Source organism: Chaetodon trifascialis, chromosome 21, assembly GCF_039877785.1.
Source record: "Chaetodon trifascialis isolate fChaTrf1 chromosome 21, fChaTrf1.hap1, whole genome shotgun sequence".
Classification (NCBI taxonomy): domain Eukaryota; kingdom Metazoa; phylum Chordata; class Actinopteri; order Chaetodontiformes; family Chaetodontidae; genus Chaetodon; species Chaetodon trifascialis.
In genome coordinates this window covers 18,933,554-18,959,920 of record NC_092076.1, presented here as the reverse complement: position 1 = coordinate 18,959,920, position 26,367 = coordinate 18,933,554, and the positions used below count along the sequence as shown (strand labels likewise).

The 26,367-nt window shown below is 42.8% G+C and overlaps 3 protein-coding genes across 3 annotated transcripts; 1 reads left to right on the top strand and 2 right to left on the bottom strand.

The window, feature by feature from the left end:
• Positions 1 to 629: 629 nt before the first annotated feature.
• Positions 630 to 12,251, bottom strand: unc13d (unc-13 homolog D (C. elegans)). Its single transcript, XM_070990453.1, has 34 exons — positions 12,138 to 12,251; positions 11,199 to 11,225; positions 10,208 to 10,264; positions 10,078 to 10,134; positions 9,892 to 9,999; positions 9,718 to 9,777; positions 9,444 to 9,510; positions 8,033 to 8,213; positions 7,898 to 7,942; positions 7,739 to 7,810; positions 7,589 to 7,658; positions 7,390 to 7,494; positions 7,085 to 7,177; positions 6,882 to 6,982; positions 6,621 to 6,738; positions 5,924 to 6,045; positions 5,741 to 5,831; positions 5,600 to 5,656; positions 5,400 to 5,497; positions 5,055 to 5,106; positions 4,797 to 4,927; positions 4,114 to 4,231; positions 3,870 to 4,022; positions 3,685 to 3,780; positions 3,393 to 3,599; positions 3,200 to 3,274; positions 3,031 to 3,110; positions 2,784 to 2,898; positions 2,397 to 2,468; positions 2,192 to 2,275; positions 1,982 to 2,102; positions 1,769 to 1,892; positions 1,440 to 1,660; positions 630 to 755 (listed from the first exon to the last, which is right to left on the bottom strand). Exons 1-34 carry the CDS (start codon positions 12,195 to 12,197, stop codon positions 643 to 645), a joined length of 3,351 nt encoding a protein of 1,116 aa, XP_070846554.1. The 5' UTR covers positions 12,198 to 12,251; the 3' UTR covers positions 630 to 642.
• Positions 12,252 to 14,853: 2,602 nt separating this feature from the next.
• On the top strand, positions 14,854 to 20,403 carry wbp2 (WW domain binding protein 2). Its single transcript, XM_070990426.1, has 8 exons — positions 14,854 to 15,096; positions 16,237 to 16,345; positions 16,479 to 16,614; positions 16,727 to 16,819; positions 16,936 to 17,082; positions 17,206 to 17,328; positions 18,296 to 18,372; positions 18,982 to 20,403. The coding sequence occupies exons 1-8, from the start codon at positions 15,038 to 15,040 to the stop codon at positions 19,027 to 19,029; spliced, it is 792 nt and encodes a 263-aa protein (XP_070846527.1). The 5' UTR covers positions 14,854 to 15,037; the 3' UTR covers positions 19,030 to 20,403.
• Positions 20,404 to 20,707: 304 nt separating this feature from the next.
• trim65 (tripartite motif containing 65) lies at positions 20,708 to 26,046 on the bottom strand. Its single transcript, XM_070990425.1, has 8 exons — positions 25,951 to 26,046; positions 24,995 to 25,446; positions 24,816 to 24,911; positions 24,482 to 24,712; positions 23,424 to 23,592; positions 23,226 to 23,315; positions 22,758 to 22,975; positions 20,708 to 22,260 (listed from the first exon to the last, which is right to left on the bottom strand). Exons 2-8 carry the CDS (start codon positions 25,421 to 25,423, stop codon positions 21,952 to 21,954), a joined length of 1,542 nt encoding a protein of 513 aa, XP_070846526.1. The 5' UTR covers positions 25,424 to 25,446; positions 25,951 to 26,046; the 3' UTR covers positions 20,708 to 21,951.
• Positions 26,047 to 26,367: the final 321 nt, after the last annotated feature.

Sequence of the window (26,367 nt, the reverse complement as noted above, 5' to 3'; positions counted from 1 at the left end):
ACTCAGGTTTTCTCTAATATTCTTCGATATGTACTGGAAGAGGAAAGCATGTAAACACAATCAAGGCAAATGTACTCAGTCAACTTGTGTAGTCTTTAATTTTTACTTTAACGCTTTTCATGTAAACTCAAACATACACATTTTTGTTAAAACTGGCTCATTTGCTATGTGTAAAATCAACGTGTGACAGGTTTCTCTGCCAAAATTTTTACATTTGTAGTAATCTTTGACATTTCAGTTTGTCAAATGTAGTCTAATGTGTGTGTGTGTGTGTGTGTGTGTGTGTGTGTGTGTGTGTGTGTGTGTGTGTGTGTGTATCTATCTATATATATATAGATATCTATATATATGTATGTATATGTATATATACACACAAGTTAAGTGATGTCATACTTATCTCTTGCACTGAGTAGAAAAAACATCAGGAAGCAGACCGTAAAGGCTTTGAGGTTTAAACGCAGGTGTGAAAGTGTCCATGATCACTGTGATGGTCTCCGGTAAACCCATGCTCTGCATACTGTGCACACACACAACTCATCCAACACCAGTGTTTCTTTCTGAGTGGATTTTTGTCTTTGTTTTTGGTACAGATCATTAAAACAAATTGTATATTTTTGGAGGAAGACATGGTCTGTGTGTTTGTTACGCTTGGTTCCCCTCCTGCGACTGTTTCTCTCGCTGTCTTCGCTTCTTCACGAAGGCCTGAACCTCTCGCTCTCCTTTCCTGGACTCCAGTAACCTCAGAATGCTGTCCTCTGGAAAATGTACATATTGAAACAAATTCAGGATTTGCAGGATAGGCACACCATCACTTTTCAAAATCCTTTGAAAGACAAAACTGCACCAATATTGCATGTCTTAAACTTTGACAGTTTTCATGCCAATAAAAGGCCAGAGTTGGAGCACCTATAAAAAGTAACACAGTCAAGCTTTTACCAAGGTCGTCAAGGGGTAGTGTGACAGGATACATATTGGGTACAAACTTTCCATCAAACTCCAAGAGTACAAATTAAAAACTGAATAAAGTGCATCCTGTTCAGTTGTTCAATCTTTTAAAGTGTAGCATTTAAAACCACAGCTGCCCCGGTGCCTGGAACCAGCAGGACTGTGATAATCTCACTGAAAACATGTTATGAAATATGCAAGAACAATATCAAATATGATCAGGCCCCTAAAGCAGCATTGCTGTAACTTAGGAAAACATATTAGCATACAGTTACAAATTCACATGGTCAGCAGACACAGAACATCAGCCTTCATTTGGAGTCGTCTTTCTGGCCACCTAACAAGTTCTGTTTTCGCACACATCTGGGGCCAGAAACTATTTAAGTACAGGAATACTGTATACATTACACAGAGAGTGGGACGGAAAGGGTCATTTTTGCCCAAGGCCCTTTAGCAGGTTAATCCACTGGTGTTAATCCAGTGATGGATCATACCATTAGGTTTCGGATGCATCAGAGGCAGTCGAATCTGAGCAGGGATGGCGTCTGGCTGTGTGCTGAGTCCGTCTTCTTCCTTTCTTCCAGCAACTCCTGGGATGGCCTTGAGTGCCAGGAAGGCCTCGCCTTCAAAGTCATCTGTCCTCAAGGTGTCGTGGTCCAGAACTGTCACAACCAGGCAAGTACCCTGAGTCTGGCACTGATCCAGGGACACCAGACTGTAATATAAAGGAGACAGAGAGCAGAGGATGGAGATACATGAGGTTAGAAATATCAGCAAAGCACATGGCTGCACAGGTTCACATGTGACAAGAGCAACAACTTACAATTCAAAGGCCTCATCAAAAAGGGGGTTGAGATCACAGCTTTTGACCTGAGTGCACCGAGGCTCTACCTCAGGAAAAATGTGGTTTGGCTCCAGACACAGCTGCACAAATGGATCGCTTAAACCTGCCAAAAGCATCAAAGCAGTGAGTCACCAGGAAAGGTGACGCAGCAGTTAGCAATGCACATTCTCTGCTTGCTTAGCGTGGTCCTACCATTAGAGTCCATTGGTAAGAGGTTGACTGCATTCAGCACCTCCACTCTGAGTCTTTGGTCTGACCTCCTGTAGGATGTGAGGAGGGTGACTGCGCCATATTTTTCTCCACTGTACACGTTCTGTTGCACATACAGGAGAAACAGACAGAAAGTTTGAACAACTAGCATGAGTTTGCCAAAGTCTGAGAAGCATTTTCTGCAGGCCTCACCTGCTCCCATATTTTCCTTTCAAGGAACTTCTCCATGAGCTGCCGGCTGCTCAGAGAGTTGTGAGTCAGGTGAGCTTTGAGGACCTGGACACAGGGGAGAAAGATGGAACATGTTCTCGTTTTCATTTTTTTTTTCTGCCGAAATGTAGGCACAGAACAAGGTAAGACTCAATGACATGAATCCGCTCTGGCTTCAGTTACTCACCTTGTACTCATCAGAGTGGAGTGCACTCAGAGGAAGCCCGTTTCCCTCAGCATGGAAGCACTGCTCCAAGCACTGAAATTCACACAACAGGAAATAAAGTGTACAACGTGGCTACAGCCCCCCATAAACTCCAACATGTTGGTTTCACATGTCAGTTTTTGTGCAGATTAAACAACTAAGCTATAACTAATTAGCTGTATCCCAGTGCTTACAGTCTTTATGCTAAGCTAAGCTCTAGGGTGTCCTGGCCAGAGCTTCCTCTCAGCAAGAAAGCACATTTCCCAAAATGTCAAACTGTTACTGTCGGTGGAATTCTTTCTAAGCTGAAGTGTACAAAAGCTTTCTTCTGCCCTGGTAGTCAAGACAACGGCATGGCTGCGGACCAACCTGCAGAGTGTACAGCAGTCTCTGGCAGAACACCATGAGCCCATCTTGCTGTGGATGCTGAGTAGCCACCTGGTGGAGGATCTTCACTGAGTTATTCCACAAAGGAGTCAGGAGACTGGACATGAGAGAAAAAACTGTGACATCGCTTCATGCAGGCTGAAATATTGGATCGAATCAACATGAGTAACACATGGAACCATCAGAGCTCACAATGAAAGAACTGTGAGGTGATAATCAGGCTTCGAACCTGTTGAAGTTCTCTTGAACCAGGTTTTCATTCATGTACTGCAGCTCTTGCTCCAGGTAGGCCATCAGAGGTGCTGCAGCCTAAAACAGGGAAGAGAGTGGAAATCGAGCATACGTGTGATATGAAAGGCATCTGTGTTTGTGTTAAGCTGGCAGTGATGGTCACCTACATCCTCTGTGGACTTGGAGGGAAACCTCCGCCTGGTTGACATGCTTCTGACATGAGTCTCAATGTCTGTGTTTAGCTGATGAGTCACAGAGGGCAGAGGGACAAGTCATGTTGAAGGGTTTTCTCTACTATACATCACCATTTTGTTTTCAAGAATTAACTGATGATCGAAGGTTAGATTTTGAATGTCACACCTTTTTACTAAGAGTGTCTAAAGCAGAGCGAATCTCTCGGCCGAGGACGCTCTGGGCTTGCTGCAGCTGTGAGGGCAGAGTGTTGTTGAACTGGCTTTCCCCAATGACATTTTGGGTTCTGTCTCGAAGCCCAGTCCAGTTCAGCTGTGTAGGAAGTCGGGTGAGCACTGACCTCAAGTGCTCCAAGTCATTCACCACCACACACAGCTGCAGACAGAGGAGAAAGATTTGAGATGTGTGTGACGTAGCATTAGAAGCACCTCCTGTAAGGTTTCTCCTGGACTGTGCTTACCATGTTGATGGCGCTGCCGTGGTCGGAGTTCTCAGACAGCACCCTGACCCTCTCCTTCAGGATGAGACAGTAGTTCACCACAATCTTACACACATCCTGACAAAACACAGAAAGCAAGACCACTGTCAGCTACTTAGACCAGTGACTGACCAGTATAGCATCTGATCAAGACCATGTTAATGTACCTCAGTGAGTTTGACCATGAGCATGAAGGCCTCCTCAGGGTCAGGCCAGGATAGCTGCTCCCACAGCTGGCAGATAGGCTGGATACATGCCACCAGGTCCACTGCTGAGGAACTGTGTTTTATGGGCACGGCGCCAGACTGCAATGGCTGGAGCTGAGAGGACAAAGCCACACATATCTTGATAATGCTACCTGAAATAAAGAGTGTTTATCGTAACAGCAAAGCTTCAAAACATGAGTGTTACCTTGTCTACCTGCACAGCCCTCTCCACCCTGTCCTGAGTTGTGGTGAATGCCTGGTTCAGCCAGTAAGGCAGAGCCTCTCTGAAGCCCTCTTGAAAGTTTGTCAGCTCAAGTAATCCCCTGAAACAACAGGAAAAGTAGTTGCAGTTGTATCTTGTAGAGCAATGGGATACTTGTATCCCTATGGTGCTTTGCAGTCTGCAGGTGGTGTTTGGAAAGATTGTGGAGTAGCTCAACTTATTAGAAAAGAACAGAAATTGTAATTTGATTAAACAAATAAAAAAGCAAAATAATAATAATTGGTGTGATGCTGATCTTTAGTAAATATATTGTCACAATAACCAGCAAGCTACCAGCTATGACAGGCCAACTGCACAGTACAGGCTTCCCTCCAACCTGTGGCAAGCATGTAATGAATGGAGAAATAAGTGAAATGGAAATAGCAAAAGGTAACAACTGAAATGTGTTCTTCTGAAAGTAATCACTTCCTCCACTACAAGTTCTTTCTCTAGGAATGCAAACTTTTTTTTTTTAATTTTTCTTAATAACTTCTTTAAAATCAGTTGAAATGAACAAGTTTGGAATATGACAGGTAAGGTCGATATGAGAGGTACCTGAGCTCATCTGATAGGTCAGTGGGGAGCTGTCTGACAAACAAGACCGGGAGTATGGTGTGATTACTGACCTTTTCTGCAGGAAAGCCTTGTCTTTGTGGATGGCCTGCAGGCTCAAGTAAACAGGGAACAGGCTGTTGGCCAGAGCCTGCTCCATCTGACCTTCAACCACTGATAAGGCTTCCCTCACCTCCTTTGCAAGCTATAGAGGAAACAAGTGGAGAGAAAATGAGGTGAAATGAGGCGAGTCTGATTAAAAGGAAGCTTGTCAGGGAAACTGGAGGTTAAGGTGGAGGCTGGGCACTCAAACAGTTCTATTTGCCACTTACCAGAGAGTCAAAGCTCTTATAGACAACAGTGAACACATCCACCTGCACAGCACTATAATGATGAGAAAAAAACAGATTGATTATTACAAGAGCAAAAATAGTCCTTGTGTGATTTGGTTTGCCACTCCCCAATGACCCCGAAAAACATGAATGATGGCTCCATTTTATTTAAGTGGGCCAGTCAACCATGGCAGTAAGCCAGCCCATACCAAACTAGGACCCTGGAGCTGACAAACCTGAATGGAATGCAGCCATGGCCAATGTTAATCAGTTCCACCTGGATACACCAAAAATGTCTGGTAATGGAAAAACGTCAGTGCTGATTGTCCAGTTGTCCCACCTTACCTGACAAACACCCGATTCCAGACATCCTTATTGTGTTTTATGTCTTCCTGCACCTCCCCAATCAACCTGAAGAGGGCGTCCACAATCTCTGACAGGTCCTGTGTGCCAGCATGGTGGAAAATAACATGACTTCAGTACTGTGGCATAAATGGAGAAAGCACATCAGCCTGGATTTAAATACAACATGGGCCTGTCTTTACCTTTGTCATTGGCTGATGTAAACCCTTCTTGATGTTAAACCACTCCTGTGTACCTGACTGATATAAAATTAATAATATAAGTTTAATGAACACTGATGATACACACACATTGGTAGCAGTAACGATAGCATGATTGCTGACCTGTATGGCATCTTTAACCTCATCATGTAACTCAAACTGAGCTGGGTTCAGTTTCTGGAATGCCCGAGTCTTACAGATCTGGACCAAGATTCTGAAAAAACCCCACACATATTCACGTGTTGCTTAATCTATGTCTTTAATTAAAATGTGAGCAATTATACAAACACACATAACTCTGTGTACCTGAGCAGTGTGTGTAGTTTCGGAGTTGCACAAGGAGTTGGGGGGAAGATGTCTCTGTATTTGGCCACCAGACACAGTCCGTACTGCAGGAAACCATGAAGAGAGTCCCCAAGTTCCTGTTTCTGTGAGCAGAGTGCAACACCTTTCTCAACACTCATGCGTGCTTAGATATTAACTCCTGGTTTCTTTTTAACATTTCATTAAAGGAACCAGGAGAATCTGTGTGAAAGACCTGTCAACAGTCTACAAAAAAAGTGAGTAGCAGTGGAGGAAGTATTCAGATCCTTTACTTAAGTAATCAATCCATATCAAAATACAAATCAATGCAAAAATACTCTGTCAAAGTAAAAGTACAGTAAAAGTTCTGTGTTCAAAAGTTAGGTTTTTTAGAATATAGACTTTCTACACTTTTTATAGCCACCACATACTTTAAGGATTATTATTAACAGAAACATGTAAGCATCATTTTAATATTATATCTTATCACATAAGTAATTTAAGTGTATGTTGAATCCTTATCTGCAGAGTAGTAACTAGTAACTTCAGATGTCAAATAAATGTAGTAGAGTGCACTATTTGCCCCTGAAATGTAGTAAAATACAATTATTAAGCAGGATAAAATGGAAGTACAGTACTTGTACAGGACAGAAATCGAGTAAATGTACTTTCCATCACTGCTGTGAAGGAGCAAGTATACCTGTTGGTATGGCAGCTCCTGCTGGTGCCAGTGGTACTCTATACTGGTTAGCTGCTGGAACAGCACAGACGAGTCCACCTCTAAACTCTGGTACAGCTTACTGTAAGCCACCCACTTCCTGTCAGTGGTGCACACATCCACAAACGAACTCAGCAGTCCAATAGAAAGACAAGAATGCACTTCAGTCTAAACACTGTTTAAACACTGGTATACTCTCATAAAATCTGCTATAGGTCTGCTGGGTGTTAACATGGTGCTTACGCCAGGTCCTGAAGAAAAGGTGAGAGGTCATTCTGCGTAGCATAGAGCTCCAGCAGCGTCTGGGCCTCGCCACACAGTGCCCCTTTCCACGGAGCAGAACTCTGAGAGAGGCCAAACAATATGCAGGAGTTAAGAAGAAAGAAAGAAAAGCATGAGATACAAACGGGCTTCGAAGAAGAACTAAGAGTGCGCTTGTCCTCTACCTGCTGCTTGGAGATGTAAGCCTGGACAAACTGCTGCAGAATCCCACAGTAGTTGATGTAAGCACTGCGACCGGCACTCAGCGTCCCGTCTCTCTGTTAGTCACAAAAGATGATCTTGAACGTCTTACACCACACACTTGTTTCTTCATACTTGAACACTGGTGTGTTTAACGTCACAAGAGGCCAGACACCACCACCTGATATTTTAACCGTCCACAATTTTCTAACAGATGTTTTCATGCGTAAATGCTACATAGGTACATAAAACCAAACACAGCGTTAGAGGATGTGAATACACTTTTCACCGATTTATGGATGAACTTGAGGTTCAGGTGGCACTGGCCTCGATCTGGGTAGGTCTCTGTTCTGGGCTCCAGATTGTACCAGTTGTCCTCAGTACAGTGGAGATCCTAAAGCGAGATGACACACATTATTATGTGGTTATTAGACCAGGAAGGCAGTGAAGAGTAAAGTAGCAGATGTGAAAATAAAAATATTTACTACCTGTAGTTTAAGGACAACCTTTCCCAAAAAGTCATCTGTGCCTTTCTCCTTTTTGGCCTCCTTGATCATCCTAAGAAAGTACAAGTGGAAAGGTTGACCTGCTTTGCTTGGTGAGCTGTTTGTGTGTGAGTCACACGGAGAGCGCGATACCTTCGTAAACTGTTCAAGTTGGTTTTGATCTCCTCAAGTTTCTGAGTGAGCGAAACCTCTTCGTCCTTATCCCTGAAACAGAAATGGCCTTGTTAACCTGAATGTAATAAAGAGGAAGACTCAAAGCACAAACAGTCGAGCGCTGGGTGTTTTCCTCACCACATCTCGAGGTGGAAGCTGGCGTTGGTTATGTCTCCGAACTCTCTGAACCAAACAGAAAGAATTTTAAGAAAAAAGACATTTCAGCCTGGTTCACCTGACATAAATACACACATCTGAGACACACATACTCACAGGATGAAGGTTTGGTTCCAGATTGGGTTCAGAGTCTGCTTCTTTATGTCTGTCTGGTAGATTTTGTCATCTGACACAGCGTCTTTTACTACAGATTTACAGGGTTTGGCTCTGGCCTGCCGTGTTCGGCTCTCCTCCTCATCCTCCAGTATGGTCAGCATGCAGTATGGGTCACTGAAACCTGCTCAAAACACACAAGAGCTCTGCGCTAGACTCAAGCCTCAACATTTATTCAAACAACAGAAGACCATACACACAGTTGACAAGGAGTGAAAGTGACGGCAGAAATGTCCACAGGAGAACCGAATGTTGCCTGGAACACACCCAGATAGGGAAACACCTCAAGCAATTACATTTCATCTATGGAGTCACTTTCAAAATGTCATCTGGAGAGCCAATTTAAAGTGCTAAATGCTAATTTCAGCATGCTAACATCATCACACTGACAATTTTAGTTTAACATGTTAGCATGCTAGATTTGCTAATTAACATTAAACATAAAGTACAGCTGAGGCTGGCAGGAATGTCAATAACACTTTATGTGAAGGTACACACATTAGCTAGCTGCTTATTAGCATGCTTATAGTAGCATGTTAGCACTTTATTATCCATTATAAAGCACTTATCAATGCCTTATTCTGAACATTAGGGGGTTGGGGTTATTAAGGGCTGAAGTTAGATCATTAAGATCATAATTCATGTACAATAACTTCTTTACCTACTGTCAATAAGCAGTAATTAGGAACTCTTACTATATGGTCATGTAGAATAAGTGATTATTAAGTGCTTTATATTGACTAATTAAGAGCCAATATGCTACTGATATGTATGCTAATAAGGAACTAGTTAATGGTGAATATGTGTATCTTATCTTATATAAAATGTCACTAGAATGTCACTAGTTTATTTGGTTAAAAACAAAAGGAGTGGACAATTTGAAATTTTGGTCTAATGATGGTACTAGAAGAAAAATAAGTGCACATGAATGCCTGTACTGAAAGTCAATGACGATCCATTCAGTAGTTGTTGAGACATCTCATTCTCCAAAGTCATTGGGATACATTCAGGGAACAATGAATGTGTCAATCCACTGAGGAGATGTTGAGTTAACTGTGGCTAGCTGAAAACTTTGAACTACTGGTGGCACTGCATGAAAAGTCAAGGGATCCCAAAGTCATGAAGAGTCATCCTTAGAGGACCACGAATGAATGTACCAACATCCATGACAGTCTGTCCAATAGTTGTTGAGATGCTTCACTCTGACCCAAAGTGGTGAACCAGCCAGCCGATAGACTGAAATAGCTTTCCCTAGAGATCAGCCGCTAGTGTGGCTAAAAGGGGTGTAGTCTCAGTCATCACATAATAGAAAACTGTCAACTGTAAGGTCTGCTGAGGTAAGGCAAGAACTCACCACTGACGTCTTTTCCCAGAATTCCCTTGGCTTCCTTCACAGTGGCCATCAGGCAGTATACTGGGGGCTGTAAGGGTCAGATAGTTATTTAGATACTTTCATACTCAGGAATCCACTTATTGCTGACACATGCACATGACATAATTTTTGCCACTGGTAACCTAAACGGAAGGTGGTGGAAAGTTAAGCTGCTCAGTATGAGTGCCATAAATAGATATTAGGGGTCTCTAAAGGCGCATTCATTGGAACAAACATGCTGACTTCCTTTTCTCACCTCTGTGCTCTGTACTTTCTCCATCAGACTGTTGTGCTCTGAATCTGTCATAGTGAAAGCCTGGTAGATATGACAGATAGAACGAGAGGGAACAATCTCTGTAATCAGTCATACACCACTTCACAGTCGTGTAGTTACAGATGGTGTAAGATGGTGAAGCTGAGGAGTTTATACCTCCTTGATGTACTGGTGAAGCTGGCTGTCTGTGAAGGTATCCGTTGATGAAGGGCTACCCATCTTGTGAGTGATGGTGTACAACAGCTCCTTATAAAGAGGCTTCAGCTTCAAACAGAAAGAAACAGTGAGAGCTCAGCTGGGAAAAAGCATTTTATGTGAAGTGCAGCAGATGAGGGATGATACCTCCAGCTCCTTGTGTCTTCGTGCTTTCTCTTTCGGGTTTTCATCATCCTTAAAATCCTAAAGGATGAGAGCAGTACATTTTCTCTGTGATTCTGTCAGATATTCTAAGGTTAAATTTGAGGTCACTTACCCTCCTTTCTCGCAGTTTCCGCGTCAACCCAAATTTCCGTACATGGCCAGGCGACAACTGACAAGAGAAGCACAAAAGTCTGCCATGAGTAAAAACAGATACTTAAAGGACTGCATTAGTGACTTCACATGTTGTATCTCATTCAGTATCAGTCATGAGTACTTAAAATTACTGTTCCAAACCATGCTGTGGTGTAAATGTATTTTCCTATTTTCTGAACAGCCATTGATTTCCATTCATTTCCATACAGTACATAATTTAGTTAATAGACTCTTGAAACTTGCTTGAACAGTAACAAAATCCACATGAACTTGATGTTTGCTATAATGAATTACACACCTGAACTGAAATGAAATCTTGTATCTTGAAATCATGTTATGGTGCTCAGAAGGTGAATCTTTGAACCCCACAGATCAAAGTTTTAACTTATCCACTAAAACATCATCAACATCTAATGGATGTATGCTGCAACATTTTGTACAGACATTCATGGTGCCCAGAGGGTGCATCCTGATGACATTGGTGATCCTCTGACTTTTCCTCTCTAAGGCCACCAGTAGATCATCATTTGTCTTTTGAGGGAAATATCTTGACAGCTATCAGGTGAAATGCTGTTAAATTAATATATGTCCCCCTAGGATAAGTTCTAATAACTCTGGTGATCCTCTGACTTTTCCTGTAGCGCCGTCCTCTGATGACATTTTGTCTAATTTGTCTAAAACTTTCCGTTTATGACCAAATACCAGCTAAACTAATGACATTCCCATCATCCTCAACTGTACTTCATGTTTACTGCTAATTAGCAGTTGTTAGAATACTTAACTAAGATGAGAAATATGCTAAACGTCGCACCCATAAAACATCAAATAAGTAACTGAGTCGTGAAAATAAGGAGCTACAACTTGCAGAAAGACTGGTTTGGTCCATTGACACAAAGACACACTGAACAAATTAAAGTGCAAGGCTACAGCAGGCAGCTGGTGTGTTTTACCTGTCTGAGTCTTGTTAAGCCATGTTCCTGGAAAACAGAACATAAGGGTGCTTATGGTTAAATACAGGGGATCTAATAATGATTTCAAAGTACATAGTTCAATCAAATCAAACTAAAACAATCAGTTATTAAAAGGTATTTAAAGGTGACCTCATCTCTCCATCAGCTCTTTTTAAGAATGTGCAAAGACCTTTAGATAATTTCATTTCCATTTCAACAACAACCATGTTTTTCTTGATAAGGCCTGCCTCTGTAAGGGACTTCCTCTATTGCTGATAATGTAGACAACGTAGAGGCAACAACCTACTGAGAAAAAAACACCTTTAAGGGAATGACAACCATCCTAAAAATAAGTATGCAAATACACATATACTCAACCACATCACACACACAACTGCTGTCATTACATTTGTGCATATTAGAAACATTGGAAAACTGTGTCACTGTGTGCTCAAAACATGGCTCAATCAACCTCCTCCAAACGTGCTGACCACCAACAATTGCAACACATGCAGAAGCGCACTGTACGGCTGTGTTCATGCCAAATATGCTCCATTCTGCGTCATCTGTTCCATGCATACAGTACATCCAAAACAACTCTGATTCATAGTCACTGCACCTTGAAATAGCGACTTGGACAGCATGACTCAGTGATCGGGTGCAATTTTTAACACGTATGACAATTTTAGTTTTGAGGATTTCACAAAAAAGACAATTATCAGTTAAATAACAAGCAAACAAACAAACAAACAAACCAAAAACAAAATACCATCTGAATGAAAGGAGATAATATCTTCATGTATTTGACAGCATCTTCTGTTTGGCCATCACAGCAGCACTATGTAAACTACGTGCTGAGTAACTGGCAGAAATGGAACAAACATTTTGTATATTTCAGACATGTCAGTACAGTTTATACAAGCAATTTGTAGTCCATACCTGTTCAGGTGTTTGCAGCAGATTGTCTCCAGTGCTGGTGGGCTCACTTTCACTTGACATAATGATGCTAATATTTGACAGCGAGACTGCTGCCTGGTAAACTGGTGTGCTGCGTGTGTGTGATATAGGGAAGCTGTGTGTGAGATGTGCTGTGATGAACTATCACACTGCAGCCGGAAGTCATCACTTCCTGTTGAAGGTGGTAACGTCAGTAACAGTGTCTTATGACTTTTTTTCATCCAGCGCCCTACATTTTGTCTGAATACAAAGGAACAGACGTCTCTCTGCTGTGTTTGTTTCAGCATGCGGACCTGAACACACACACATGCACATACATACACACATTTCAGAAATCTATATCCCTGGTGCAAATCTCACGTGACACATGATTAAGTGTGGCTGACTGAGGTAATGAAACTTTATGTAACATGAGACCACAGCAGCACACCTGTGGTTAGCTCTACCTGTGTTCCTGTTCAAAAGTGTGTTTACTCCATTATACTATTATGGTCACTGCATTAAAAGTCATTGTCTGCCAGAACTTTAATATGGATTTACAGACATACAGACATCTACATCTTTTTCCTATAGGTTTTCTATTTCTGTATTTGTATAGTCAAACCTCTCGACATATTTTCTATGAATATGGGACTGTTGGTTTGGGAGTACATTTTCTGATCCAGAAAGATACATACTTATATAGTATATACCATATAACAAACTCAAGAATGCAGGATTAGCTGGTGAAAGTCTTAAACCCCAAAGAGACATATTTAAGATGTAATCATGATTATTTGTCACACGCTATTTCACATTGTTTGTACCTAAGTTGACTTTTCTCTTATAGACCTGTATGAAAAATGGAGTGAACACCAACATCCGTATATGTTATGTGGTATTATGACATATTATATGTTTTGTACCATTATTTTTTAAATATACTTTTGTGTTAAGGAGTTTAGCTCCCTACCGCCACACTACTGTACAAAAATGTGTAGTGCAAGTGTAGTATTGATGTAAAACAATAGAAACAGTAGATATATACAGTAAATGTGAAGTCAAAATTCTTAGCTGTCTAGTGTACAAAAATACATTAAATAGAAATAAATTCTCAAGCTGAAGCTGACACAAACAGCTTAATTTGTCAGACCAACAGTCCCAAATCCAAAGATATCAAATTTACTGTCATGAAAGAAGACAACCAGCAAATGCTTGCTTTTAAAAAGCAAGAAAAGGTGAAATTGTGGCATTTTAGTACAAAAATGACTTCAATCAATAACTTGATTATAAAAACAGTTGCTGAATGAATTTTATGTTGATTGACTAGTTAAATAAAATTGTTTCAGCTTTAATTATGAGCCAAACGTGATTGTAGTCACAGGATGGATGTCTGTGTATGAGCTGTGCTGTGTGACTGAACTTATGTTCAGTGCAATGCTGCCACATGCTAGAATTTAGATTAGCTGATGAATAAATTATAATAATAATAAATTATAATATAATAAATTATGCAGTACATCTGAGGCCCAGGTATGATGTCAGTGCCTGATGGCCTCTTCTGCATGTGAACTGAACACTCAAGCAATAACGACAGTTACGTTACATCATGTGTACTTTACATAGAGAGAGTAGCTACTACATTTGACCATCAGTTTGAGCTAAATGTGACATTTACACAACCTACTGTATGGTTGTTGTTTTTTTTTTTGCACAAAAAAGTCAATTTCAGTCCTTCACCACTTTGTGGTTGGGATGGTGTGTGTGTGTGCGTGCGTGCGTGCGTGCGTGCGTGCGTGTGTGTGTGTGTGTGTGTGTGTGTGTGTCAGAGAAAGACAAAGAGAGGGCCAGACAGACAAAGACCTCCACTATTGTTTGCCAGCCCCCATCACGAATTTGCATCTTGTTGCATCTTTCGTAAGCATGTGGGTACTTTTGCAACCTGACCACTCTCCTTCCCTTGACTCATTCTGAGAAACGCCGATCCTTACTGTATGGGGCATATGCCTCTACTGGGTATATACAGGAAATCACACATCAAAACAACAACGACTGCTATGAACCTTGGCTTTTTCTATGGCAAAGCATTTGCTAAGCATAAAGTACTTCTTTGCACCTCTGTTTGGTTTAATATTGTCGTGCTGGCCTGAGACTCATCTGGTGCAGTAATTGGAAGGGATTCACCATGCCCACGGGAAATGTCACCATGCAATAAGAATCAGCTTTATTACAGATATACAGTGAAGACACACACACACACACACACACACACACACACACACACACACACACACACACACACACACACACACACACACACAAAGTATAGAAATGTTTGGTATGCACAATTGTCCAAATACAGATAGAAATCACAAGGATAAATTTTATGTAATATTCATAAAGAGTTTACATCTCATGTAAGACTTTGCCTCCCTTTTTTTGTTTATTAAAAGAATGTAGAGCATGTGCAGTGAGTGCATTTAAAATACTGAGTGCAAATAAAATATGCATGGGTTGTATAGAAAGAAAACACAAACACACATACATGAGTTAAAAAACATTTGTGGCGCCTCTCTTCTTGGCAAAAATGTCAGTCCATGCCTACTTAATAATAATAATAATAATATGGTATTTCTATTACACTTAAAGCCACTTTTCTGACTTTGTCCTGTTTCCAGTAAACACCTCACATTTTCGAGGATTTGTGACGTCACGTGGTGGGCGTTTCACGCGTAAGGCGGAAGAGCAGGTGCAACAGCAAACCTTCAGCATTATCACAACAACCACTATCGTCTCCGAGGGAAAGGCTGTCGAAGCTGCATCAAGGCCCGCAAATACGTCTTCTGATAGAGGAGCGCAGCCTTTAGTCCTTTTGTCGTCGGAGAGTCTGGAGGCCCGTCGCCATGACGCTGAACCAGAACAACTCCGAGTCCGGCGGAGTCATCATCAACAACAGTGAAAGGTAACGGCGGCGGGTGCAGCGGGCCAGCCGTTAGCTAGCAGGTACCACTCTGACAAGTTTCACGCTCCCTCCGCAGAGGAGGTCGCAGCCAACTCATTTAGACAGAAAGACTCAAAAAGATGGCCCAGCGAACTGGTGAAGATACTTAAAATGTCATGTGCTCGCTCAAATTCGACATTTCTAACCAATACTCAAAGCACAACAGCTTACTGACGCTAACTTCATTGAAATGACAACTTTTAGCATCTGTTAGCTTAACGCATTTTGCATACAACTAAAAATGCGTTGTGTTGGCGATGGCGAGCACCGTGAAGCTGTCCCTATAACGTTATTTACCTGTCATATGGTATATCACTGACAAGACCAATTCCTCTTAATCAGTGCAACTCGACACATATGCACATGAATGTTACCAGGCAATCACCGCCATAATGATATTTATAACGACATATGTCTTAATGGAGCATTGCGTTGCATTTGCGGAACCGGGTCTGGGACTCCTAGCCCAAACATGGCCTTCAACCTGTTATATCATCACTGCAGTCAACCGTAGCAGGACTCACACGTGATTACGCAAATGTTTACTTGTTTTAAGCGTTATGCTTGGACGAACTTGTCGAGGGTGAAACGTAATTGTAGCAGTGTCGTGCTGATGAATTGCTCACTGTCACCATCTGCATTCGCTCTGTTCTGAAAGGTTTCCTTTGTCACCTCAGAACATGAATTGACATCAGTGGCGGGTTCTTCTAGAACATGCTGGACCGTTACATTAAACCCATTAGAGCTCAACCAGAACCAGTTTTAAGTCCCGTCACTAGATGGCATGTAAGCCTAATCCTTTCAGTACAGTACAGTACTGAAAGCATCTGATGAGCCTGTTTGGTAACTGGGCAGTTGCACAATGACCCAGTGAGCTCATCTCATTTGATCTCATCTTGTTTAGCTGTTAGGTCAAAGATTATGAAAGTGGTGCTTGATTGATACTGTTAATCAAACAGAGCGCCATATAAATAATGTAGAGTTGTATTTTTTGTATACTGATAATACGATGTAATAGAAATGTCATAGAAAAATGTTCTTTTTTTAATCATCAAATTGGTCGTGTAATGTCCTGTAACTGTGGTCTCTGTCTGTCCCCAGTGTGTTGATGAACCATGATAACGTGGAGCTGGTTTTCTGTGATGCGGACAGTCTGCCTGAAGCCTTCAGAAAGAGCAAGAAGGGCAGCATCTACCTAACTCCATACAGGGTGAGAGAGTCTTAATTTAGCCACAGCTGATTCAGTGCTCTCACTGTTGAAAGCGAGTATGCAACAACCTGCAGAACTCTGATCTTATAAGGTTAAAGGGGGAAATTGATGACATGGTGTTGTGCTCTCCCAGGTGATCTTTCTGGCTAAAGGACGAGATGCACTGCGCTCCTTCATGATGCCCTTCTACCTGATGAAAGGCTGTGAGGTCAAACAACCTGTACTGGGAGCCAATTACATAAAGGGAACCGTCAGCGCAGAGCCTGGAGGTAGGTGTTTAAGTGTGTGTCACTGTGTTTCAGTTAGAGTACGCATGAATATGCAGTGTTCAGTGTCTGTAGGTTGTTCAGCACTCAGTAAGCACATGGGTGTGTCTAACAGGCGGCTGGGAAGGCAGCGCTACGTTCAAGTTCGTCTTTGCTGCTGGAGGAGCTATAGAGTTTGGCCAGTACATGCTGCAGGTGGCAGCTCAGGGTATGGTAACAGATCAACACTAAAACTATCATAAGATTATTGTCATGGTACATTTTTGGCTGATTGCCCTCCATTGTCCTCATTTTTACGTTCTCCTCCCGTGTTATGCCTTGCAGCATCAAGAGGTCAGCCAGTGACGTCTGGGTTTGGTGGATGCCCCTACATGGCCAACGGGGCCTACGCTTTCCCTCCTCCCCCTGCTAATGGAATGTACCCTGCTGGACCTCCACCTGGCTACTCCTACCCCAACCCTCCTCCACCAGGTAGGGCCTGTAATAATTGCTGTTGTTATCATTATCACCTTGAATCCTTGATTCAAATCTCTTTTGAGTCTTGTGAAAGCCTTCACTTGAGGTTGTTTAACCTGCAACTCTGTGCTTGTCCAGGTGGATTCTACCCCAACCCCCCAGCGTTTGATGCCTCTGCAGCTTACATACCTCCTCCTCCTTATTCTGCTCCGTTGGGCCAGCAGCCCCCACATGACCCAGACCTCCCCTCCTCAGCAGCAGGTGAGTTTCTCCTGCAGCTCTCCGAGTGATTTGTCACTCGATGGTGATTGTTCTAGTTCACTGCAGATGAACATGAAAATGTGAACAAAGTGTTTATAGCTGCGAAGCCTAAAACTTAAAGCCACTGAGGGGCTGCATAGACGGGCTAAACATAATTGACGCGCTAGCCGTGCACCGCTTCGTTGTGTCTTGTGAAATAAAAACATCCGACGTCTTCTTCTTCTATTTTTTATGGATTATTTATTGCTCACCGTTCTGGTCTTCAATGTGTTACATGCAAGAGTCCAACAACTAGTGTCCATCAAAATCCATAAATCCAGCAATCACAAATACACCAACAAAACTTCACTCGGTGTGGCGTGCCGGCATTGCGGTCAAAAAAAAACTATTTGTGCTCCCACCGTCTAGCAACACCTGTTACCTGATGAAAGGTCTACCTAAGTAGGCATGTGACCCAAAACACAAAGTGACAACTTAGTGTCACACACACACACACACACACACACACACACACACACACACACACACACACACACACACACACACACACACACACACACACACACACACACACACACACACGTTAACCCCTTGAAAATGGCCCTTACAGTGTTGCTTCAAGAAGCTTACCATGGGAACAGAATAGCCTTTGCATGCTATGAGCATGTGTATTAAGAAGCTTGAAACAGTCAGCAAATCTGATTTGGGAAGGTGATTGTGGTATGGACTGACCGGTGCGTGTTTTGAAAAACTGAGGAAAAAAAATCCCTCCACTCCAGATAGTAGTGGTTAGTTTTATTGGATGAAGCCACAGAATAATGGCTACTTAATGTTCCTGCTTTTCCTTCCCCCCTCCTCACTACACCATTCTTCGTACCTCAGGTTCCGTTAGCTTCAGTCATCTCATAAAGCCCAGAGATTAATGGTAAATCCACGTTTAACGAACGCCTGTCCGTCTCTTTCCCAGCGGAGGCCAAAGCAGCTGAGGCAGCAGCGAGTGCTAGCTGTGCCACTCTGCCTCCTACACATGTGTACCTGCCACAGGTAAGCTTGTAATGTTGCTCCACTCAGCTTTCATTTCATTCATTCAGCTTCATATTGTTTCCAGTGAAGCGACCAGCTGCTTCGTTCTAAAGCCTGACTGACTCTCAGTTTTCTTTCTTTAACAGATCTATGATAGGCCCACATTGGCTGATAAAAAATTAATCAGGCTCTACTTTGTTCCATAAATTTAGCACCAAACTCACCAAAGAGTTCTTCCTTTAAGAGTGTAATATTTTTACTTTTATTTGAAAATGTTTCACTGAAACACAAAATTGATTGTTTTGATAATCAATCACTTCATCAGTTACTGTATTTTTCAAGCAGTTGCGATGTCCACTGCCACATCTACTTGCCATAACAGGCGTGACTTCCTAAATGCACAGCTTCTCCATGTCTCCAGGGCATGTTTGCTGCCATCTTGTCCTTTTCATGGTGCAGAAATGTGTTGAACTCATCTTCGCCGCAGTAGACTTAAATCCTTTCAATGCATCACGTAGTTTTCTTGCAGTTTGTTTGTGACGTGTTGTGTGTAAACATGCCTTTACTGTGCTCAGAATGGATTGTTGTACAGTGCTGTTGTCTCAAACCTTATCTCTGCCCTCTCCACAGGACAAGCCTCCTCCCTACTCTCCTCCAGAAGACAAGAAGAACCAGTAGACGTGTGGGATCTCACCCTCACTCCTCTCTGTCCCCTCTAATCTCCATCCTACTGGATCACCTTGTTTGTCATTCCATTAACTGGACATCGGGACAACCAAAGTTTTCCTTTCTAACATTATTCCCGCTTTCTCATCGTCCTGGTCCCCTTCCAACTTGGCTCTTTTGGTTTCACTCTTTTCTCATTCCGTCACTTTCCTGTCTTCGCCTGTTCTTCCTTTTAATGATTCATATATTGTAATCATTCTCCTCAGAAGCACCTTTACTTGATGAAACCAGAAGTATTGGTAGCAATCTTTGAGAGAAACGAGAAGACTGTTCTGACCAAAGTTGTCAGGATTTGGGGCTTTTTTTTTTTTTTTCAATTTAGCTGACAAAAACTTTGTAACCTGATGAGCTATTGCAGCATTCATTGCCTTGCTGGTGTCCCAAGAATCATACCGCCACCCTAAACTTTAGATTCAGCTCCGCGGTGAAGTTCACTTATAATTTTCTATGACTGACTATTAAACAAGACTGAATTGGATGATGTTAATTACTTTGCTAATCTCTTCAGAGGCAAGCTGAATGCAGTGTTTTATTTTTCTATTATTTGTGTGTACAGGCTTTTAATATGTAGACTTTTAAAGAAATGCAATATTTTCTCAAGAACACTAGCCTAGAGGAAAACTAGCTTTTGTAAAGAGGGCAGATTGCAGGTTGGCCGGTCTGCTTCGACATGTTTTAGTGGATGAGAGGACCACAAAGATTAGAGCAGCGTGCAGCCCCAGCAGTCAATCCCTGATCCTGGATTAGAGCAGAGAGGGACGAACTGCCAGGAGGGATTATCTTTATAATATACAAGAGCAGAGCAGTCACCCAGTGATGTCACTTCCTGTTTTGTCATGTCTCAGATCGTTCGAGAACACTCATGGTCAGCCTCACCGCCAGCGCGCTTCACCTTTCACTCTTCTAACGTACATTACATTAAACATTACAGCAACCGAACAAGACCATTGGAGGATTCTGTTTACTTTCTGTGGTCGTGATCTGAACTCTCCAGTTTGAGATCAGTCTTTAAATCTGATGTGCGCTCCTCAGCATCTGAGCCTCTACTCTTCCTTCCTCTATGGTCACTAATCTATATACTGTATCTGTGGCACATCTGTGGCTGATTCTTTGCACTTTCAGAATGCTATGCATCAGGCGCCTCTTTGCTCTGTCATGGCTGTGTGTATAATAATAATAATTAAGCTCTGTATTTATTTCAAACTAATTTATTGAATAATTAATGTAAAATGGCTCAAATAAGAAAAACAAAGCATGATCTCAACTAGTGCATGTATGCAGTGGATTGGATTTTATTAAATGGATCTTGATTCATGTGTAACAGAACTGTCTTCTTCTATTGCTATATCACACATTGATGGGTATTCCACTTTGAACACAGCATATTGCATTAGGATAATTAACAAACATTTTCCAGAGTCAGCAGGAGGGGTTATGTTGTTCTTGAAATGTGCTTTTCCTTTCTCAGAGTCAGTAGTCCTCGTCTGTGCTCTGGGCAACTTGTGCAAATCCACAGCTGTTTCCCAAAGACTGATGGATGATGTCCTGAGCCTCGAGTACCTCAACATTCCAAAAGGTCACAGCTACTGTATGCCCTCTAAGTGCTCATGATTTAAAAAAAAAAGAAAAAAAAAAAAAGGCCAAAGCCCATTAAAAACCATTTGTACAGTACAGTAGATTCCATCACAACATGATCAGCATCACAGGTTTGAGACTGTACAGGCAGGGCGACTTGTTTGTGCGTTCAAAGGATCCCAGGCTGATTAAAAAATGGCACTCCGTTTCAGTTCTGTATTTTCAGTAGTAATGTACAGCCCGCAAAGATGGTTGGTTTGGTTTGTCCTACATCACTTATGGTACAACAGGGCGCAGGGGTAACTGTAGGGCAGTACAGGGCAACTGTACTTTAAGCAGGATGATGTCACATAATATGAATTTCTGTTCAGAGGCTTATTGCCCTGAAGGTACCACATTATGAACTGGCTCCCATATCTCCCAAGAACACTAGTTCAGGTGTGTATAATTTTTTTTTTCTCAAGGCCTCTACTTGAACTTAAAAATTTTAATTTTCTAAATTCAAGTATAACCAGGAGAACTGCCGGACAGCTTCGCAGACAGCTTGGGCGATACTGTAAAGTTACGCAGTTCCTCAACATATGGCTTCTGTTTCTGTCTGACACCCTTTAAACACCAGCCAAAGTGCACGTGCGCCACTCGAAAATCTGCGTTACAACACATAGAGGATACTGAAAATAATGCAGGAAGAGTTGTAGTCCAGCACAACACGACAGAAACCGAAAGCACTGTGCTCGTCTGCTCCCCAGAAACACTCTGCTGTCTAACTAATCATGCAGCATACAGCAGCATGGCCTCAGCATGGATGTGGATTTTCTGAATCACTGTATTGAGTCACATAATGAGCCTGTAACCCTCCTGTAGTACACGAGTACTGCCTCGCAGTACATTTCGTGTAGTACAATCTGTCATTCGCAGTTGAGGATAAGGTCTTTCCTTACCTGAAAGCAGGTATCTATTTAAAATTGACGTTTATTTCAGACATTGAAGAAAATAACAAACCAGTATGTAGTGCTGCCCTCAAATCAAAACCCTCAGGGCCTTTAGAGTTTGTGACCGTTTCCTCAGCTACATTATTGTCATGTGGCAAGAGATCATGAGAATGAGCCAAAGCCAGGTGTACAGATTGGGGGCAGAAAGCCCATCACAGTCAGGTCTTCTGATTAAAACAATGTAGGAACGTAGTCACTGTAAAGAAAAAAGATTTTAAAAAACTCCTAAATGGTTAAGGGGGATCCTCTATGAGTCAGCTAGTGCCCATGTTTGATAGTGCTTCCTCGCTTCTCGTTACAAGTCGGTTCATGTGGAGCAGAGGGTGATGCTGACCCCCTCTCCAATCCAGCAGGCAGGGAACAGCTCCTGGGTGAAGGCACAGTGGAAGGCATGCAGCCTGGTCTGGCCGTCTCCGTAGTAGGTGAGCGTCCCCGCCTCGTAGTCCAGCAGCATGCCGATGCGGCTGTGCTGGGAGTGGCCGGCCAGAGTCTCCCGGCGGCCGTTGTGCCAGGCGCTGAGCTGGTGCTCGTCCAGCTGCAGGCTCCAGGACAGTTCGTTCATACCCACCATGCACCTCTTGCCCTTTTCCTTCCTGGGGATGGTCTCATAGGTTACCTGTCAAGAGGCGGGAGAGATGGATGTGGGTGGACTGTGTGCAGCGCAAAGGTCAACATTTTAATTTGTCCAACATTTTGCTTCATGAAAAAAATCTGAAAACAAAATGAATACCATTCCCATCAGCCTCAGCCGTATTTGAGATTAGCGCTAACATGGTAAACATTATAACTGCTTAACATCAGCGTGTTCGCATGCTGGTATGCTGATGTTAGCATGCAGCTCAAAGCACCCCTGTGCCTCAGCATACCCTCACAGAGCTGCTTGCCTGGCTGGATTCTCTTAGATTTAATTAAATTTGCTGCTGTAAATTAAGCGCTACTTTGATATGCAGTTACTGTTGCAGCTACTTTTCAGACTGTGTGATTAAAAATGTCATTAAAAATCACGCAGTGGTTCCTCTTCAAACTGGATTGGCTAATCTTCCTGAGTATCAGAACTTTCAGGAGCCGCTCTCAAAGCTAACAGTGTCCAAACAGAACATCAGGGTGGTTTACCCCGAGGTAGGCCCAGGGCTTGGACACCTCCAGCTCCCAGTAGTGCTGTCCACGGGTGAAGCCCTGAAAGCAGAGCACCTGCCAGGTGTGATCGAAGCGGGCTTCATGGGCTGGGACAGGGCGTGGCCCAGAGGTCAGGTGCTCCGCCCTTCGGTTCTCCTGGGACAGGAAGAGGTGCCCATTGGCCGTGCGAGGGTCAAAGGTCAGAGAGCATCGGTCTGTAACGAGGCAGCAAGAAGTCAGGCAGATTGAAGCAGGAACTGATGTCTACATTGTTAGCTGGCATCAGTCTTCATTCTTTTCTGTGGAAACAACGCACCGTGTGACCTTTGCTATCGTCATTTTTCAGAATTAATGTCATCCAAGCGCTGAAGCTTTTTCCCCTGCTGCAAAATATTTATCATGACCCAGAAGACCAGGTACATACTTGGAGCAAAGATGCAGTCTGAAATGTTAAAGAGGACTTACAAGCACTGAGGCCTTCCTTCCCGCCAGGGTGGCACGGAGCAGCTGGACTGGGAACCACAGCTAGAACCGGCCTCTTATCCTGAGGAGAACCTGGAGACCATTGATAAGCTTAACATAAGAGCAAAGATCTGAGAACAGACTGATGGCAAATCAAGCTAAATGGCTACAAAGGGAACAGCAGTCCCAAAGCCAGCTCACCGTCTTTGTCCTGACCCACAGCGGTGCTCACAGCTTTCTCTAAGTCCTCAGACACCAGCTTGGAGACTCGCGACAGGACGTCTGTGACGCTGTTCAATCGATCTTGAAGGTTCGGCGTTACATCTGTGGGAATATCCTTGAGACGTGGAACTTCTATGACCATGGATTCCTGTGAAGACATGCATTTCAGAAAAAGACTTTGATGATTGAGTGGATGGTGATATTTGAGTTTCTAGATGTGGTGGGCAGCTCATTAGAAACACCTCTCGGGGTAATACAGGCCAGTACAACAAATACCTTCTACATAAACAGTGCTGTCAAAGCACAAGAAGCAATTCCCTTAGTTTCAGGTCTTCATCAAAGTTCTGTGTCCTTTAGCTGCTGAAAGTCACAGAAACGACACAAAAGATGCTGTATTTGCTGCCATCTAGCAGTGGAAACATTTGCCTTGCTGAATGCTCCATCCCGGCTGTTGGGTGTGGTCAGATGTGCAAGACAGTTGAAAATCTCCACACACAAAGCTGCTTTGAACCATGTCTTTGTTCTGAGGCAGCTACAGCACAGCACAGAGCGAAAAGCATCCGTTTCCAGATATCTCACTGTTTCTTTATTGTTCTTTTTCAGAGTCTTGTGAATCTGCCAGAACAGCTTGGGAGTTTCACACTCAGAGTGTTTGTGCTTGTTACTCTCCTGCATTACAGAAAAATAAGGACGCAGCATATGTGAACTACAGAAGGCAGTACGAAGCAGCTGACCCTCAGCTGGTTTTAGCTCGCCAGGTAAACAAGGGTGAGCAGTCTTTCTTCATCATATAAAAAGCTAGTGAATGCAAAACTGTTCTGCCACCATAAGTAAGCAAGTGAACACACTCAGTGGGCTCTGAACTCAAGTCATGCTTTTCATGTTACGAGACAAAGCATTACTTATAGAATGAGCAATACTCATTTCAATCAACCATTTCCAGCACATGCATAAAATTACGTAAATGGAAACACGGCTACAGTTACACTACAGTCTTTCCATGGAAGCCAGATGAATGACAGCGCAGGGGTGCAGACCTTGATGAGCTCTGTATCAGAGAGGTGGTGTACAGCTGCTATCTGTCCCTGTCTCTCTCGGAGTATCTTGGAGTGCTCCTCGAGCTCAGCTAGCCGCGCCTCCGCCTCACTGATAGCTCCTTCTTGCTGCTCCTCAATAAAGAGCTCTACAGCCTCCTGCTTCTCAGCCAGTATTTTCATCAGGGTGGAGAACTTGACACTGACCCAGGTGGAGGTCTGCTGAAGAGTCACCTGTTGATGGAAAACACAGAACCATATGCCTGAATTTGTAAACACAAATTCGTTTGAAGAATAGTGAAACCTTAAAGCTACTTTTCACATGAGAAAGCTTCACCTTCGCTTGATTGATATTCTCCGCCAGGTCTTTAATACTTTTTTCTGTCTCTTCTATGAGTTTCCCCACCTCCTTACTCTTCCTTTCCAGCAGCAGCTGGAAAGAAAAAATAACCACATTGAGACAGCAGGCTTTACATAGTCACAATGGACAGTTGTGGTGGCATTGTATTACTGTACCTCTTGATTTTCCCTTTCTGCTTCCAACAAGACCTTATCGTGATTCTCACACTCAGAGATGCCGCACTCACAGCACACAGACGTTCTGTCCTGCCTGCAGTAATAAACCAGTGGCTTTTTATGGCGATCACACAACAGCATGGCCCTCGCTCCCTCGCTTCCCCGCATGAGCAGCTCTCTGCAGGAGGGGCCGCTGCTGTTTGCGGCCTCAGTCAGGACTGACAGGGACACATTACGCTTAAGGATGGGCCTTGTGTCAAACTTCTCATTGCAGATGGGGCACTGAGGTCCAATATCAGACTTGCTTTTGGTGTCCCAGTACATGGTGATGCAGCCCTGACAGAAGGTGTGACCACAGGGGATAGTTACGGGGATTCGGAAACGGTCCAGGCATATGATGCAGGTCAGGTTTGAATTCTGAGACTCCATTTCTGAAGAAAGAGCTGACACCTCTGAGGAAAAAGAAGAAGAAAAGGAAGAGGTTGATCATGATGGGACAGAACTCCACCATATCGATATATTACACCAGTACCACATAATGACAGTAATGTAACTTATGAGCTTGATCTCTCTGTGTTAAGGGATTAAAATCACATTTTAAGTCCCGTTTATAGAGACAATTTCAGACAAGGGCAGAAAAAAAATTATATTGCCAATATTTGATAGTGACAGTTATCAGACTGTGCCACGGCAAAGCCACGGTCAAGCAGCGACACAAGGCTCAGTCCAAACGGTAACGTTGGCTACCACACATGACCAACTTATCCAAGTGGAAGGAAAAGCTAAAGCTAGCTAACGTTAGCCTGGAACCAAGTCATTTCACGTTAGCTCGGACTCCTGGGGACAAATAATAGTCAAAATATTAAAACAGTCTCTTGATTTAACTGTAAATTAGGGCACATTTTTATACTCACCGACTAGATATAACCCAAAAATGACACAATATTAATTCTTACCACTTCAACAGATACCGTTTCATTCGTGCACAGCATCTATGTGAACACTGAATCTCGTCAGATGAAGCTTCCCTGATGACGATATACGCAAAAATGATGCCTTTAGGTGCTGTCGGGAAAATGGACAAAAACCAAACGTTTTAACCGAACCAATACGGCTAGCCCGTTACTACCTGTGATACATGTAATACACGTAACGCTGAATTGTTACGGTGTTACATTAACGTGCAACAATATATTAATGATAATGAATATGATTTTGCTGTCACACCGTAATGTTACAAAAGCTGTTGAGAAATTTCTCACAAAATCCAAAAAGTGCAACGTTACATATTACATATTGTACAGTAATGGTAATGTGAATGCCGTAAAACTAAATAAACTATGATTATACTAAAAAGTATAGCTTACCATATA

Excerpts from the sequence above, each read along its gene's own strand:
- unc13d (XM_070990453.1), bottom strand. The coding sequence starts at position 12,197 with ATGTCAAGTGAAAGTGAGCCCACCAGCACTGGAGACAATCTGCTGCAA. Across the intron at positions 6,739-6,881 it reads CCTTTTCTTCAGGACCTGGC|GAAGTGGGTGGCTTACAGTA; the intron begins GTAAGCACCATG and ends CACCACTGACAG. Across the intron at positions 3,111-3,199 it reads CCTCCAAGTCCACAGAGGAT|GCTGCAGCACCTCTGATGGC; the intron begins GTAGGTGACCAT and ends TCCCTGTTTTAG.
- wbp2 (XM_070990426.1), top strand. The coding sequence starts at position 15,038 with ATGACGCTGAACCAGAACAACTCCGAGTCCGGCGGAGTCATCATCAAC. Across the intron at positions 15,097-16,236 it reads ATCATCAACAACAGTGAAAG|TGTGTTGATGAACCATGATA; the intron begins GTAACGGCGGCG and ends GTCTGTCCCCAG. Across the intron at positions 18,373-18,981 it reads CACATGTGTACCTGCCACAG|GACAAGCCTCCTCCCTACTC; the intron begins GTAAGCTTGTAA and ends CCCTCTCCACAG.
- trim65 (XM_070990425.1), bottom strand. The coding sequence starts at position 25,423 with ATGGAGTCTCAGAATTCAAACCTGACCTGCATCATATGCCTGGACCGT. Across the intron at positions 24,713-24,815 it reads AGAATATCAATCAAGCGAAG|GTGACTCTTCAGCAGACCTC; the intron begins GTGAAGCTTTCT and ends TTCCATCAACAG. Across the intron at positions 22,261-22,757 it reads AGCCCTGGGCCTACCTCGGG|GTAACCTATGAGACCATCCC; the intron begins GTAAACCACCCT and ends GCCTCTTGACAG.